At 47.1% G+C, this 16,667-nt stretch overlaps 1 protein-coding gene across 5 annotated transcripts; it reads left to right on the forward strand.

The window, feature by feature from the left end:
• Window positions 1–2,034: 2,034 nt before the first annotated feature.
• On the forward strand, window positions 2,035–13,309 carry RABAC1 (Rab acceptor 1). Of its 5 annotated transcripts, none has more exons than XM_081018083.1 (6): window positions 2,035–2,185; window positions 4,883–4,993; window positions 6,628–6,840; window positions 7,515–7,612; window positions 9,428–9,529; window positions 12,095–13,309. In XM_081018083.1, exons 2-6 carry the CDS (start codon window positions 4,914–4,916, stop codon window positions 12,181–12,183), a joined length of 582 nt encoding a protein of 193 aa, XP_080874209.1. In that variant the 5' UTR covers window positions 2,035–2,185; window positions 4,883–4,913; the 3' UTR covers window positions 12,184–13,309. The 5 variants fall into 5 exon arrangements, with proteins under 5 accessions (XP_080874209.1, XP_080874211.1, XP_080874210.1 ...); XM_081018085.1 differs by having other exon boundaries at window positions 2,086–2,185; window positions 4,786–4,993; XM_081018084.1 differs by lacking the exon at window positions 2,035–2,185 and adding an exon at window positions 2,218–2,625.
• Window positions 13,310–16,667: the final 3,358 nt, after the last annotated feature.

The following is a 16,667-nucleotide window of genomic DNA, read 5'->3' on the forward strand; positions in this document are numbered from 1 at the left end:
CGCTTCAGGTTACAGACTCTGCTAACCCAGAAATAGTACCTCGGATTAAGAACTTTGCTCCAGGATAAGAACAGAAATCGTGCTCCGGCAGCATGGCGGCAGCAGGAGGCCCCATTAGCTAAAGTGGTGCTTCAGGTTAAGAACAGTTTCAGGTTAAGAACAGACCTCCGGAACGAATTAAGTACTTCACCCAAGGTACCACTGTACAGAAATCAGCCCATGAAGCTTTTTTTATGGCATGGAGGGAAACTTCTGGGAGAGGCAGAAGTTCTCAGGTTCAATCCTTGACAGCCTGAGTTGAAAGGGTTAGTGCTAAGGTGATGGGAAAGACCTCTCCAAGAGCAGACCTACTGAGCTAAACCAGAAGAACAGATAGTTTGGCCTGATAGAAGGAAGCATCCTTTGATCAGCTTTGAGGATTGAACTTGTGCAAGCACTTGTGAAACACAGACAATTGCATATTCTGTGCCTGCTTAGCCATGCAGCCAGTTTCTTCCCTATCCTCTGTTGCTTCACCTCTGGTGATCGCAGGCGCCTCAGGGCAAGGACAACCAACAAGGATGGAGCTAAATAAATAAATGATTATCTCAATTGAGTACAAAGGAACTTAATGCTATAAATTAACAGGCCCAACTGAACCATCCCATATTACCTTCTGAGACAGCGTAATCCTATGTTCGTATACATGGAAGTAAGTCCATCGGCATTCATCTGGGCCGAGGTAACGTGCATAAGAGCAGAACCTCTTTATCGCCACTGTATTTTCATGTGTCTTACAGCCGCAACGTGAGGTCAGGGTGCCCTAAAAGGTGTTTAAAATATTCTATAAATAAAATAACAGATAAACAGTTAAGGTTTGCAAAGCTGAGGGAAGATTAACTACTCCATTAAAAACAAAGGATAGGTCTGATAAGCAATAAAAAAATCTAGTCCTTTATCCTCGATCCACCAACAATACAAATGCATGTGTGCGACCATAGCTGCAAGAATGTTATTTGCCCCAAAGTGGAAGGATGAAGAGGTCACGAAGAAAGAAGATTGGATACAGAAACTTAATGGAGTTTGCAGAAATGGTGAAAGTTACCAGAAGAATAAGAAATCAAGATCATAAACTTTTTAGAAAGGAATGGAAGTGGTCTACTATTTACAAACAAACTGTAAACAGACCAAGACATTGGTAGGATTATTGTGAAAACCTGCAATTATAGATATATAGATATAGATATATAATGTTGCTGCTGCTGCTGTTGTTGAATTTGCATACTGTCCTTCATCTGAAGATCATAGGGCAGTTCAAAACATAAAAATATATGAGATATATATATATGACAATAGATGATTAAAAGAGTAAGTTAAGGCAATCTGGAGTATGCAGGAAAGGACGAAAATAAATGTAAGGAACCGCAGAAAGAGGGGGAAGGGAGTCAAAACTGAAAATGTTAAAGCTTGGTTAAATAATTGTTGTAAATTATTATTGTTATAAATGAAAATTATATTTTTTTAAAAAAGTAATACAAACAAGGACAAAATGAAATACTTATACTGCAGAAAGCACAAAAATATCAGATACTACAGTATTCTTATAGATCCGGTTGACTGCATAAACAAGAAAGCCACTATTACCCGGGCGGGGGGGGGGTGGGGGGGTGCGCGCGCGCCAGCCAGGCTGTGGGTTGTAGTCCAGCAATACCACAGAATTGTAGAGTTGGAGGGATCCTGATGGCCATCTAGCCCAACCCCTTGCAATGCAGGAATCTATCAGAAGGCCTACAGGTTCCCTAGCAAATGAGAAAAAGGTAAGAGGTGCGCCAGCCAGAAAACAGGAACCAGCCACGCACACTTAAAAGACGCTCTATTGCAGCCTTTGCCACCCCGGTGTCCCACTTAGAGATTTTGGACTACAACTCCCATCAGCCTCAGCATGCAGCCATGCTGGCTAGGGCTGATGGGAGTTGCAGTCCAAGGCGGGAGAGCGGCAAAGGCTGCTTTGTTACGCCCATGCGGGGAAGGTGGCACTTCCGCACTCTCCTTCGCCCTCACTCGCTGCGGGAGCCTCAAGCACGTGAAGACTACATTTCCCAGCATGCTCCCCGCCGCCTGCTAACGTAAACGCGCGTTCCTCCCCCTGCCACGCAGCCACACTCTGCTTCCTGCGCGGAGCTGGACCGGATTCCAAAGGAGGCAGGTGAGTGAGCGGGGGTTCGCTGTTGCCAAGGGCAACCCTGGATGCAGGGGGAGTCTTGGTCGCAGAGCATCCTCTGGGCCGCTCTTAGGCGGAGGCGCCTGGAAGGGGGCTTTAAGCTAATTTTTTTGCTGAGCCTGTAGCTTCCCGGCCCGGCTTGCAAGTCAGCCAAAAGCTGCTAAAATGCGTGAGACACACCCTGCGCTATCAGGGCTTTAGCGAGGGAAGGCCTCGTCATCAAGTTGTGCTCAGGGGATTAGGTGCCCACCCTGAGCCGGTAGTAAACCAAATTGGACTTTTCCTATCTTCTCTCCTTAAACCTTGCATCTTGGCTAATAAGGAGGCGGACTTCGGTAATATGGTGCCCTGAGCGAGGACAAAATTTGACGCTCCCCCTCCCCAATATTTCTTATTTACCCATATGTTTACCCATATAAATATAGGTATTGTTATTATTATATTATTATAATATTATTATTATAGAGTAGCTGGGGAAACTTAGCCAGATGGGTGGGGTATAAATAATAAATTATTATTATTAGGCTTCCTCTTGGCTCTGCACCCTGTGCAGGAGAACTGCCCGAACTGCCCTAAATCCAGTGCTGACTGCCTTATGTTCAGCCAGACCATTGGGGTCCATCTAGCATAGTATTATTGCCAGTATCGGTGCTGGCAGCTGCTTTCCAGGAACATGGGTCATTCCCAGCCCTGAATGAAGATGCTGGCGATTGAAGCTAGAATCATAGAATTGTAGAGTTGGAAGGAACCTATCACAGTCATATGGCAGAACAGCCCTTACTGTCAGAAAGCTCCTCCCGATGTTTTGTTGTAATCTCCCTTCTTATAACTTGAATTGGTTCAGGTCCTACCCTCTGGAGCAGGAGAGAACAAGCTTGCTCCATCTTCCAAGAGATATTCCATAAGCTAGGTGCTTATATATCAGGTGCCTTGGGCCAGCTCTGCGGCTAGATTTTGAAAACAGGTTTCCCACCCCAACACTTTACACCAGAGACCATTATATCACCATCATAATAATTTATTATTTATACCCCGCCCATCTGGCTGGGTTTCCCCAGCCACTCTGGGACAGCTTCCAACAGAATTTTAAAAACATGATAAAACATCAAACGCTAAAAACTTCCCTAAACACAGTGTACCTTAAAAGCATAATTAACCAATTAGTTATTTAATTATGTTGTCAGTAATATCACTGACAATATCTGATATCACCCTCCTGTTGTGACTCTTCTAATCCAACCAGTCTACTGTTCTGGATCTGCTTGGCACTTTTTTTGTGCTAGCTGGCTCCTCTGTACAGGATATATTTGTTTACAGAGCTGTGGGTGGATTTTATAAGGCACTTGCTGGCTAAGTAAGAACTGCAAATTTGCCTCCCAAAAAGTAAAACTGGTCAGATTCTGCTGCTGAGTGCTTTTATTTGGAATTTGCGCAGGAGAACGAAGGGTGCAGAAAAAGGCAAACAAGATGTCTGGAACCATCACCTTGGTGCCTAGATAATTGTTGGGTTACCAGCCGAAAACAAAGTACAAGGGGCAGCCATGATTTGTAAAAATTCCGGTGGCTAATGCTCCTTGTACTGGGGAGCAGGATTTAGAGGGGCTACATGCAAGTGAAATAACCAATTAGGAATGATGTATGTATCCCACAATTCCTCACAAGCTCAGAATATCATCTTTCTCTTTTTTTTTGGCTTTATAAATGTTCTTCATGCACTGTCTAATCAAATTACTGAAATCAGAGGGGCTACTGATTTTAAGATTTCCAGGAGTCACTGGGAAGAACTTCCACACTCTGCATAGATGCTCTTATGTCACCCCCCATTTGGTAGCTAGTAAAAGCTGAATAAGTTAAAGAAGAAATCCTGCAATATTGTTAACTTCCATGATTTTATCCAGGACTCAGAATTCCTCTTGTTTTAGAATTTGGGTTAGCTCTGCAGAAAAGCTTGTGGGCAGTTTTTTTGCTTTTGAATACAAGCAACCCTGCCATGTAGCAAAACAGCAGATGTATTTTTATCCAGGATGCTGTGCCTCATTTCTATACTTTCGCTGGAGTACATTCCCCACAAAGAAGGCTCTCCAGAACACCCACCCCTCACTTTCAGGAAAGTGCCCTTCTTCTAAGCAAGGCATTGTGGGTGAGATCATCTCAGAGGCCATCTGCACTGTCAACTCTTTGCCACTCTGGCAGCAAATATTTGTTTAAAGCTAACTTCTGAAGGCTTAATGTTTTTGAGTAACAGTTGCCGGAAGCCACAGGAGCAGCGGGTTGTCAGGTCCTGCTTTTTAGGTTTCCCAAAGACATCTGGTTGGCCACTGTGAGAACAGGGTGCTGGACTAAATGGGCCATTGGCCTGATCCAGCAGTCTCTTCCTATGCTCATATGTGATTCTTAAACAAATCAGATGTGAAATTGCTGGTCTTCTTAACAGACACATGTAACATGTCCCTAAGATCAGCCTCCACACTTGGGGACTGGAAAGCAGCCAAAGGAGCATCATTAAATTTTATTTTGCCTGTTTATAATGTGTGAAGTGCCCCTTAGATTCTACATCCTAAACCAGCAATGGTCTTCTTTCCTAGCTTTCTCTGGACAGCACTCCGATCTCCACACCTGTCTCCGCCACCAACTTCTGAGTGTTACACCTGACTCTCTCCCTCTCCTCCCATCTCTCTGTAGCTCTGCCTTCTCTGTAATCGACCGAAGCGCAATGGCAAGCAAAACAGGACCTGAGCATCTCTTCAACCCTGCCACTGAAATGGAGACAGCAGGGACCGTGTTGGGCACAAAGTAAGGAGCTGGGAGGGGGTGGGGAGCCCCTTAAATGGGTGGAGCATTAAAGTTTTTAGATTGGGGTAAGGAACTGTCGGCCCACAGCCCAAATCCTACCCAGTTGTTTGGACAGGCCCTGCTGCCTCTCCTGGGCCTTGCCTCTCCTTGGGGTGGTCCAAAGAGGACCACGGCAGCAGCACCTTCTGAAATGGCTGAAGCAGGAGGTAGGCCAAGCATTGGAGAAGTGGCGGTTTCCCAATGAGCTTGTTGTGACTGCTGCTCAGCTGAGCGGGGCAGAGAGATAAGTCTTCCTCACGTTCCCCATCTCTCCTACTGCCCACCAAATTGGAAACAGCTGAGCAGTGGCAAAGAGGAGGCTGTGTTTGTGTTTTCTGCTGTACGTAAGGGTCATTTGTACATGAGGGTGTGCGGTGGCCTCCCCGTTAGGGCTGGGTGATATATTGATATGTCATTGGAACATTGCGAGCTGCAGCTACGCACCCTTTGGACACACCCACTGCCTGCATCTGGCTCCTTGGAAAGTTGGCTCCAAAGGAATGTAGCCCTTGTCTTGAGAGCAGGTTCTCCCATCCCTGCTCCAGCAAAGAAGGCTGCTGGCTCAGTCCTGGGCCTCTTGTTTCGGAGTTTGTTTGTTTTGGGGGAGGGCATGTGCGCTGAGATAGGGCTGAGACCCTATATACCCGCAGTCTGTCTCGCCAGAGTGGTGCATGCTCTAGTTATCTCTTGCTTGGACTACTGCAATGCGCTCTATGTGGGGCTACCTTTGAAGGTGACCCGGAAACTACAACTAATCCAGAATGCAGCAGCTAGACTGGTGAATGGGAGTGGCCGCCAAGACCATATAACACCGGTCCTGAAAGACCTACACTGGCTCCCAGTATGTTTCAGAGCACAATTCAAAGCGTTGCTGCTGACCTTTAAAGCTCTAAACGGCCTCGGTCCAGTATATCTGAAGGAGCATCTCCACCCCCATCGTTCTGAGGGCCAGTGCCGAGGGCCTTCTGGTGGTTCCCTCGCTGCGAGAAGCCAAGTTACAGGCAACCAGGCAGAGGGCCTTCTTGGTAGTGGCACCCGTCCTGTGGAATGCCCTCCCCTCAGATGCCATGGAAATAAACAACTATCAGACTTTTAGAAGACATCTGAAGGCAGCCCTGTTTGGGGAAGCTTTTAATGTTTAACAGACTATTGTATTTTAATATTTTAATATTTTGCTGGAAACTGCCCAGAGTGACTGGGGAAACCCAGCCAGATGGGCAGGGTAATAACAACAACAACAACAACAACAACAACAACAACAACAACAACAACAATAATAGTTATTACTTATACACCGCCCAGCCACTCTGGGTGGCTTCCAACCGAATAATAATAATAATAATAATAATGGTTATTACTTATACACCGCCCAGCCACTCTGGGTGGCTTCCAACCGAATATTAAAAACAATACAGCATCAAACATTAAAAACTTCCCTAAACAGGGCAACCCTCTGTTGTCTTTTAAAAGTAAAATAATTGCTTATTGCCTTGACAGATGGTGAGAGGGCGTTATTATTATTATTATGTGACTCTTGTGACTTACCCCTCTTCTCACTCCCTGTTCTCCTGGCCTCCCCTCCCCTCCCTCCCCAGGATCAACATCCCAGCTCTCCTGCCCCAAGGACCCGCCAAGGAGTGGCTGGATCAGCGCCGGGCCACCATCCGGCCCTGGGCCAACTTCATCGACCAGCGGCGCTTTGGGAAGCCTCGGAACTTTGGGGAGCTCTGCAAGCGGCTGGTGCGCAACGTGGAATATTTTCAGAGCAACTACGTCTTTGTCTTTCTGGGACTCATCGTCTACTGCCTGTGAGTGGGATGTTGAGGGCGTGGGAAGGAACCCTCTTAACTTTGAGGGCGTCACTGAGCATGCACAGAGCTGCATTTTGTCCCACAGCTGGGATAAGCCACACAAGCTGGTCTCAGGGGGAGGCTGCTTTTGGCACAAGATGTGGGAATATCCCTTCTGACAGAGCAATTTTTTGTTTGTTTGTGATGATACTGAGGTGTCATTGGAATAAAGAATGGAAAGAGCAGCGAAGAAGTTGCATGTTTGCCCTGAAGCAGTAGATTGTATGTTGATGACATACAAATAGAGATAGACAAATAGTCAAAGTTAGCATGTCAAACAGGAGGTTTCAGGTTAGCATTTTGCTCAATTTCTTTTTGGTGGGGAGAGCATTCAGTCGAGAACGTTTATTTCACTTTTCAAGGGAGCATTTACACATTCAGTTCTGCCACCTGCAATATGAAACAGTAGCTCTCAGAAGCAGACAAATAACAAGGAGGATCTGCAAGCAGGTTGGCTTTAGCTCTTGTGCAGAATTTTGCTGCTTAAGGGTCGCTGAGGAATACTGTGTAATGTCCCAAAGCCGGGAACCCTTTTGTGATTATAACTGTGATTTGGGGAGAGGGTTGGATTGATGATCCGTGATCTTTCTTGACGCTTCTAACCCCCTGGCCTTCTCTCTCTGCCCTGGCAGCATCACGTCTCCCCTGCTCCTGATTGCGCTTGCTGTCTTCTTTGGAGCCTGTTACATCATCTACTTGAAGACCCAGCAGTCACAACTTGTTGTCTTTGGTACGTAGAGGGAGGCTGGCATTGACATGTGTGTGATAGGCAAAATTCATACCAGTGCAATAGATTGCGTGCTGATTACATAACCATCATGATCACTGAAGCCATAACATTTCCTGTTTTCTTCTAAAGCCACACACTAACCTTGTTATCCGAGTGGCTTATGGCATAAAACAATGACATACAGTCAAAACATAATATTGTAAAATAAAGTAAAAAACCTGCAGCATAGGACAGAATAAAAGCAGTGTTTCAGATCTCTAAAAACACAGATTTCTAAAAAGCCTGGGAAATGAAAGTGTCTTCACCTGATGCCAGAATAACCATAAGGTAGACATTTCCACAGCTGGGGGGCCACCACTGCAAGGCCCTGTTTCTGGTAGCCACCTGTTTCACTTCATTTAGCACCTTGATGGCAGAAAGTGAGGAGGAATTAAAGAACCTTTTAGTGAGGGTGAAAGAGGAGAGCGCAAAATATGGTCTGAAGCTCAAAAAAACTAAAATCATGGCCACTGGTCCCATCACCTCCTGGCAAATAGAAGGGGAAGAAATGGAGGCAGTGAGAGATTTAACTTTCTTGGGCTCCATGATCACAGCAGATGGTGACAGCAGTCACGAAATTAAAAGACGCCTGCTTCTTGGGAGAAAAGCAATGACAAACCTAGACAGCATCTTAAAAAGCAGAGGCATCACCTTTCCAACAAAGGCCCATAGAGCTAAAGCTATGGTTTTCCCAGTAGTGATGTATGGAAGTGAGAGCTGGACCATAAAGAAGGCTGATCGCCAAAGAATTGATGCTTTTGAATTATGGTGCTGGAGGGGACTCTTGAGAGTCCCATGGACTGCAAGAAGATCCAACCTATCCATTCTTAAGGAAATCAGCCCTGAGTGCTCACTGGAAGGACAGATCCTGAAGCTGAGACTCCAATACTTTGGCCACCTCATGAGAAGAGAAGACTCCCTGGAAAAGACCCTGATGTTGGGAAAGATGGAGGGCACAAGGAGAAGGGGACAACAGAGGACGAGATGGTTGGACAGTGTTCTCGAAGCTACCAGCATGAATCTGACCAAACTGCGGGAGGTAGTGGAAGGCAGGAGTGCCTGGCGTGCTCTGGTCCATGGGGTCACGAAGAGGCGGACACGACTAAATGACTAAACAACAACAACAACCTGGAGCAGGGCCTCTGAAAAGGATCTCCCAGGTTAGATTCATAGAATTGTAGAGTTGGAAGGGACCACGGGGGTCATCCAGTCCAACCCCCCTGCAATACAGGAATCACCCACAACCCCGAGATGAAGTCTCTACCGACTGAGCTATCCTAGCATAGGACTCGGGTAGGTCTATTGGGGAGAAGGCGATCTTCCAGGGATCTTTACCGGTTGCTGGGAATCTCAAGCAGGAGGAGTGCTGCTGTGCTCATGTCATGAAAAGGGAGGGGGCAGTTCTTGGCCATGTGATTCGGACACTCCGGCCCCTTTCGTGGGCGACACTCCTTGAAGCTCTGTCATGCCTTGAAGCGTCCTTGAAGGTTGCAGCTCCCAGAGTAGCCACCAGGTGGCGGTGCATCAACAAGAATGATGCAGATCACTGGCGAATGCCCTTTTCTTGCTAGGCTTCAACCCTGTAGTTTGTAGCTAGAGTAGACCATAGAGTGCTTGGCGTCTTGTGTTCATTTGCAGTAATCAGGCAAAACTCTGTTGTTGGGCCGGTGGTCGATTTACACAGGCTTCCAGCTTTGTCTCAAAAGGCCCTGAGAGTTAGAGCGTGAGCCCGGTATTTCTGCCCTCTGTATTCTCACCCAACCTCTTTTTCTTTAGGGCGGGAGCTCAGCACAGCCCACCAATACGGCCTGGCTGGGGGCGTTTCCTTTCCATTCTTCTGGCTGGCAGGGGCCGGCTCTGCTGTCTTCTGGGTGCTGGGTAAGTGAACAGCCACATTCCAGCTGTCAGACACAAACCACCTTCCATTTCTGGATAATAAAATAGAAGGGGTGCGTGTCTTCTCTTGTTTCCTGGAAATCTGGGAGACAGTCCACAGCTTGCACAAACAGCAAGTTGTAAAAAGTGTTCCTGTGGAGTTACCCAGGAGGAGAGCTTTCCCTCCTGCACTGCTCATAACTGCATGTGTCACAATGCATCCCGTACTCTCTTTAAAATGCATAAATCCTGCAGGAAGAAGAGCTAAATTCTGTGATGTGCATAACTTAGGTAAATGTGCTTGCATTACGTAATAGACTCTTAGTTTGCATAATTTATTCTGCTTTTGCTAGTCAGGAGTTGGTGTGCGTAATAATTTTAGTAATAATTTATTATTTATACCCCGCCCATTTGGCTGGGTTTCCCCAAGCCACTCTGGGCAGCTCCCAATAGAATTAAAAGCACAATAAAACCTCAAACATTAAAAACTTCCCTAAACAGGGCTGCCTTCAGAAAATAACAACAACAACAACAATTTATTTATACCCCGCCCATCTGGCTGGGTTTTCCCCAGCGCTCTGGGCAGCTTCCAGCAAAAGATAAAAAATACATTAAAACAGATGTCTTCTAAAAGTCAGATAGTTGTTTATTTCCTTGACATCTGGTGGGAGGGCGTTCCACAGGGCAGGCGCCACTATCAAGAAGGCCCTCTGCCTGGTTCCCTGTAACTTGGCTTCTTGCAGTGAGGGAACTGCCAGAAGGCCCTCGGAGCTGGTCCTCAGTATCCGGACTGAACGATGGGGGTGGAGACGCTCCTTCAGGTATACTGGGCCGAGGCCGTTTAGGGCTTTAAAGGTCAGCACCAACACTTTGAATAGTGCTCAGAAATGTACTGGGAGCCAGTGTAGTCTTTCGGGACTGGTGTTATATGGTCTTGGCGGCCGCTCCCAGTTACCAGTCTAGCTGCCGCAAGGCACTAGTGCAGGGCACTAACACCTTGTTCTAGAAATCTGTTCAGTGACCTGTTTGACTTCTTAGATGTGATAGTCCTTAACGGAAGCTTGTTTTTAAGAAGTGCAACCTGAGATTCTCAGGATGCCGGGTGTGTGCATTACCTGCACGTACAAGTTGCAGAATACACGAAGCCTTCATTATTGGCCGTCTGCTTCTCAGGCTTCTCAGCTGACACTCATATTTTGCAAGGTCTGCATTTTGATCATATTCATGGTCTTCTGCTTACTGTTGCCCCTCCCAACCCTGCTCAAATTTAGTCCACAGCCTTGCACGGTTCAGCTTCACTTGCTGCACTATTATTTGTGACCTTCCACTAGTTCAGGGGCCCTGGCATGTGACCCTGATGGGGATGCAAAAGGAGTAGAGCTCTGTGGTTTACTCTTGAGAAAGAGGTGTATACCTAATTAATAAGGTGTAAAATTAATTCACCTTATGTTCTCCAGGCAAGAGGACAGTAAAAAGAAGTGAAATGGAGGGATCTGCCCCTGTTAACTTTCCTGGTCTGAAAGTGTAGTTCTGTGGGCTGTGGGCTCACCTAAACCACCAGAGCAATGAATAATAATAATAATAATAATAATAATAATAATAATAATAATATTTATTATATATGAAGGGAATAGAGTACTGTAGGTTGGCGTACCACATTCCGCCTGAGTCAGTTCTTGCAAAAAACAAAACTATACAGTGGGAAGAGAATTCCCACCTTGCAGAAAATCTGCTTCTGCGAACTATTTCCATTCTCCGACAGCATCACATGTTGTTCCTGTGCTACCCTTGCCATTTTCAGTGCCATTTGCACAGGAGAAAGGCTTATTTGAGTTAAGCCTACTATGTGAATAATATTTGAAAAGGAAACTGTATTGATGAGAATAGTGCTGGCATAATGGGTGGGTGGTAGTATTACATTGTTTTGTTGTATTTTTGCATTCTGTTGGAAGCTGCCCAGAGTGGCTGTGGCAACCCAGTCAGATGTGTGGGGTAAAGGTAAAGGGACCCCTGACCATTAGGTCCAGCCGTGACTGACTCTGGGGTTCGGCGCTCATCTCGCTTTATTGGCCGAGGGAGCCAGCGTACAGCTTCCGGGTCATGTGGCCAGCATGACTAAGCCGCTTCTGGCAAACCAGAGCAGCGCATGGAAACGCCGTTTACCTTCCCGCTGGAACGGTATCTGTTTATCTACTTGTACTTCATGCTTTCAAACTGCTAGGTTGGCAGGAGCAGGGACCGAGCAACGGGAGCTCACCCCATCACGGGGATTTGAACTGCCGACCTTCTGATCGGCAAGTCCTAGGCTCTGTGGTTTAACCCACAGCGCCACCCGCGTCCCTATGTGTGGGGTATAAACAAAGAAATAATAATAATACTTCCAGGTCTTCCATCCCACTCTGTGTGACTCCGTATCTACTTCGGCTCCTTTCTCTCCCTCCCCACAAGCCCAAGGTGCCCTTAGGAGCTGCAGCGGAGACAGAGAGCATGTCAGAGTCCCATCACTGTGGAAAGAGAACTAACCTGACCTTTTTGCTTTCTCCCTGTCTGGTCTGTCACCCCCTGCAGGTGCCACGTTGGTAGTTATTGGTTCACATGCCGCCTTCCATGAATTGGAATGTGCCGAAACCGATGAGCTGCAGATGGAGCCTGTGTGAATGGCCTGGGGCAGCCCTTCGCCCCCTGTATCGCTGTTACCGTGTCCTGTGTAAATACCGCTGCTGCTTCATTCCATTGCCATGTGCCATGTCCTTCCTTCCTTCCCCAAGAGACTGGCTTTGAGGCTCTCTCCAGATCTTAGAAACCCTTGATGCTCTCCCTACTTTTTGGGGGTGCAGCTTGCCTCCCACCCCTCGTCTCCCCATTCCTTGGAAACCCCCCCTGCCCTGAATTCCCAATGACCTCGCCCTTGGATTTCCCCATCTCGGGCACGTGATAAGGCCGTGTCCAGCACTCTCTGCCTTCGTGAGATTATTTAACTCCTGTTACACTTCACCCAGTAGCCGGGCCTTGGAGGCCTTCCAGAACAGCTTTTAGTTCAGCCTCCTTTTATCTTCTGCCGGTAACATTAAAGAAGCAGAAGTGTTAATTGGAATGTCCTCCAAGCGCTTACTCTGCTCTGCCCAAGAGGTCACAGGGACACACGGTGTGTGTTGATACACGACAGCTCCTTCGTTTTCTCAAGGTCGCTGGTTGGTTTGAGGCCAGCCGTCAGCAGGCCGTCGGAAATGCGAGCAGAGAGGCCTCTTGTCGTCGTTGCTCGGAGCCGACAGTGGATAAACCACCAAAATACAAATTTTAAAAAATCAAAACTCCAGAGTCTACAGTCAGGGCAAAAAAACCCACACTCCACAACCTAATTCCGTACACGTGGCACCATGAATCATCCAGATTCTCCACATTTTTGAGTGCTTTGGTCTGGCAGATCAGTCAGAATAATTCATTTGGTTGGATTGTGGCCCTGACGTGGCCAGAGATAATTTAAAATTCATGTGAGGTGCCCTGTCCTTTTTTGCCCCCTAGCGCCTGATAGCACAGTATGCAACATTACTGCAAAGTTTTATAAGTCTCTGTATGTATTTGCATCCTGTTTTAACCCCCAGTGACTAATGTAATAGCAACACCCTTTCTTAATGTTACAGGTTCTGTGCAATTTTAACTCCTCCCCCTCCCCCCCCGCAGCAATTATTCATCCATTTGGAAATTGCAAGGGCTCTTAATACTATGCTATTTACAAGTGATTCATATTCTGGGAGCACTTAATAAATTCCAAGTTAAGATGGACTGTTAATTCTGTTCATTTCAGCCCGGCTTCTCCAGAATTTCGCGTTGGAGCTGGTCCCGGGGGTGGGGTGGGGGGTGTCTCTCTAGGTCACAGAGACGAGGGAGCAAATTTGCTTTCTGTTGCTCCAGAGCAGCCTTGGGCAACCTGGTGCCCTCCACATGTTGATGGACTACAACTCCCAAATCAGGTGGGAGTTGTAGCCCAGCAAAATCTGGAGGGCAGCAGGTTGCCCAAAGCTGCCCCAAAGCAACGAGTTTAAATTGCAAGGGGATTTCACCTGAGCCAGTGGTACATGCTCTCCAGTTTCTGTTTCAGTACCAGACTGAATTGGAAGGTAGTGATGACAACTCTTTCATTAGACATTTTCAACGCAAGGCTACATGTTGTAGCAGCATATCAACTCCATCTTTAGTGGGTTGGACTCGATGTCTTTTAAGATCCTTTCCAATTATCCGATTCTCACGTCACAATGGAACTTACTTACTGAAGTTGAGTGGCAGTAAATTCAGGATGGACAAAAACACAATCTGCTTCACGCAGTGCATAACTACGGAACTCACTGCCACAAGGTGTGGCGATGGCCCTCACTTCCAATGACTTTTTAAGGGGAATGGACTAGTTAACAGAAGAGGGGGAGTCTGCAGTCATACATGCTAATGGTAACATCAGTTTTCCAAGTGCCTTCTACACGCAAGAAAGAAGCATCCACAGGCTTGCGAAAACCATAGGTTTGCAGCGGAGTAAAAGCAAATCTTTCGAGGGGAAACGGAAACCTAAGCAGCTTGCGAAGCGGGCATGCTCAGTGCTGACACTGGGAGGGCGAGATGAAATTGAGCATCCTGGCTGGGATAGAGTGACTTGTTGGCTGGAACCTTGAGCAGGAACCCTCAGTGCTGCAATACTTTGTTGCAGGACTCCCTTGCCACCTGCTTGTTATCACACCATGCATTGCGGGATTCCTAGGACCATATAGCTCAGGGGTAGGCAACCTAAGGCCCGTGGGCCAGATGCGGCCCAATAATAATAATAATAATTTATTTATTTATACCCTGCCCATCTGACTGAGTTTCCCCAGCCACTCTGGGCAGGTCCCAATCGAGTGTTAAAAATAATACAGCATTAAATATTAAAAACTTCCCTAAACAGGGCTGCCTTCAGATGTCTTTTAAAGATAGGATAGCTGCCTATTTCCTTCACATCTGAAGGGAGGGTGTTCCACGGGGTGGGCGCCACTACCGAGAAAGCCCTCTGTCTTCTCAATCCAGCCAGCAGACAGTCTGGGAATCAGCGTGTTTTTACATGAGTAGAATGTGTGCTTTCATTTAAAATGCATCTCTGGGTTATTTGTGGGGCATAAGAATTCGTTCATCCCCCCCCCCCCAAAATATAGTCTGGCCCACCACATGGTCTGAGGGACGGTGGACTGGCCCACAGCTGAAAAAGGTTGCTGACCCCTGATCTAGCTGGAAGCAGGAGGGTGAATTGAGTGGACCTTTGGACTGATGCAGCAGGACGGTTCACTGCATCCCACAACATTGCCATGTGTTTGCTGCCAGAGGTTGTCACCCCAAAACACGTTGATTGCAAAGTCTTTATTTTGAGAAATGGGACTGCATGGATGAAAGTTGCTTCCCTGCCCTAAATGCCAGGCAGCTCAAGATACCCTGCTGTTTTTCAAGTCGCGTTTGCTGAGATTAAAACTGGCTTTCTTGCTGAAGCCTCAAACAGGCATCAGCCTTAAAATGGATTTTCAGAGGAGGTAGCAGACTTAATAAATTAGGGCAGCTCGCCTAGGTCTTAACGTAGTTTTCAGGTCACACCTGAAGATGCTAGAATGAAGAAACACAAATGGCAGATCCCCCCACCCCCTTTATGTATATCCAGCAGTTCCCTAGATCTCTAGATGACGAGGCTCCACTGCATTTAATGACTGCCATTGTATGCCAAGATGATTGAGCAAAAGAGCGCTGCCTCTCACCACCATGGCTTGGTTTCCCTGGCAGGGAATGCTGAAATCTCCATTATTTATTTATTTAGTTTTGCTGCTGTTAAAGGCACAGGAGCAGAGGGCTGCTAAAAGATTTGGCAGCAATAAACCAGGGGGGCAGTGGCAAGAGTGGCATCTAAAAGCCCTCTCCGATGCTCTGTAGAACTTTTAAAAGAGAGGAAGGAATTATAGCTCAGTTGATAAAGAGCACGAGATCCTTGATTTCCGGGTTGTGGGTTTGAGCCCCATGTTTGGTGCAAGATTCCTGCACTGCAGGGAGTTGTCCTAGATGACCCTCAAGGTCCCGTCTGGCTCTAAAATTCTACGAATTCTGTGAAAACGGGCCACCACCCAGCCAAGCACCTGGGTCTCCCGAGTACCTCGCCACCACCTTTCCTTCGTCAGCAACTTCAGCCTGCTTTGTCACCATGGCAATACCCTGCGCTCTCTCTCTCTCACTCTCCATCCTTCGGTTGCCGTGGCAATGACCTCCTCCCCACTCCCCACCCCATGGGAGCCAGATGGAAAAAGCAATCCGATTAAATTAGCTGCGTCAAGAGGCATCTTTCAAGTTAGAGGACAGTGCCAGACAGTGGGGAGGAGGTCAGGACAGAGCTGAAGCCTCAGAAGAGAACTTGGGGAAGAGAGGAAGAGCAGCTGAGGGCATCCCAGGCCAAGGCTCGCTCTCTTTATTATTATCCACCCAACCCACCGCAATGCCACCTGCAACCAGCCATCCTCACTTAGCTGTTTGCTGCAGTGCTGGGAGTGGCTGCTTGTCTCCCTCCTGTGGCCAAACACAGAACAACAAATCCACCCTTAGCTAGAGTCTAAATTTTGTCTCGCACCTTTGCAGCTGCTTCTCAGAAGCCACGTAGGCAACATTTAATTCAAGCAGGATGCCCAACTGTGTGCTCCTTCCCACCCCAATCTGCTAAGCAAGAGTAGCTGTCTCCCCATCAGCAAAGCCACAGCGGCTCAGATGCACATAACAGTGGCGCATGGACCGTTTTGCTCCATGTACCGTGCAAGATCTTTAATGCCTGACGTCTTAATAAGCAGCCCTATAAAAGCTTTGGCTGAGACCATCTATAAACGACATTTCCCTTTCCTTTCTCTTGGGTTTTCTTCTCAGAGCTCATTGGCACATTATGAAGCATCAAGTGTAGAAGAATTCTGGGCTGCATCGCTTCAGAGGGAAGGGGGCAGTTCTTTGTGCGTGCAAAAAATAAAAATAAAATAAATGCTATAGCCAGCAGAGGAAGGATGGAGCTACTCTAAAACTTTCTCTACAGCAGTGGTTCTGCCACACTGGTTTGGTAGGAGAGGGTGGCAAGGGTGGCAGGTAGACAATCAAAGAAACATTTAAA

Source organism: Podarcis pityusensis, assembly GCF_964106645.2.
Source record: "Podarcis pityusensis genome assembly, chromosome: 8".
Lineage (NCBI taxonomy): Eukaryota > Metazoa > Chordata > Lepidosauria > Squamata > Lacertidae > Podarcis > Podarcis pityusensis.

Excerpts from the sequence above, each read along its gene's own strand:
- RABAC1 (XM_081018083.1), top strand. The coding sequence starts at position 4,914 with ATGGCAAGCAAAACAGGACCTGAGCATCTCTTCAACCCTGCCACTGAA. Across the intron at positions 4,994-6,627 it reads GGGACCGTGTTGGGCACAAA|GATCAACATCCCAGCTCTCC; the intron begins GTAAGGAGCTGG and ends CTCCCTCCCCAG. Across the intron at positions 6,841-7,514 it reads GGACTCATCGTCTACTGCCT|CATCACGTCTCCCCTGCTCC; the intron begins GTGAGTGGGATG and ends CTGCCCTGGCAG.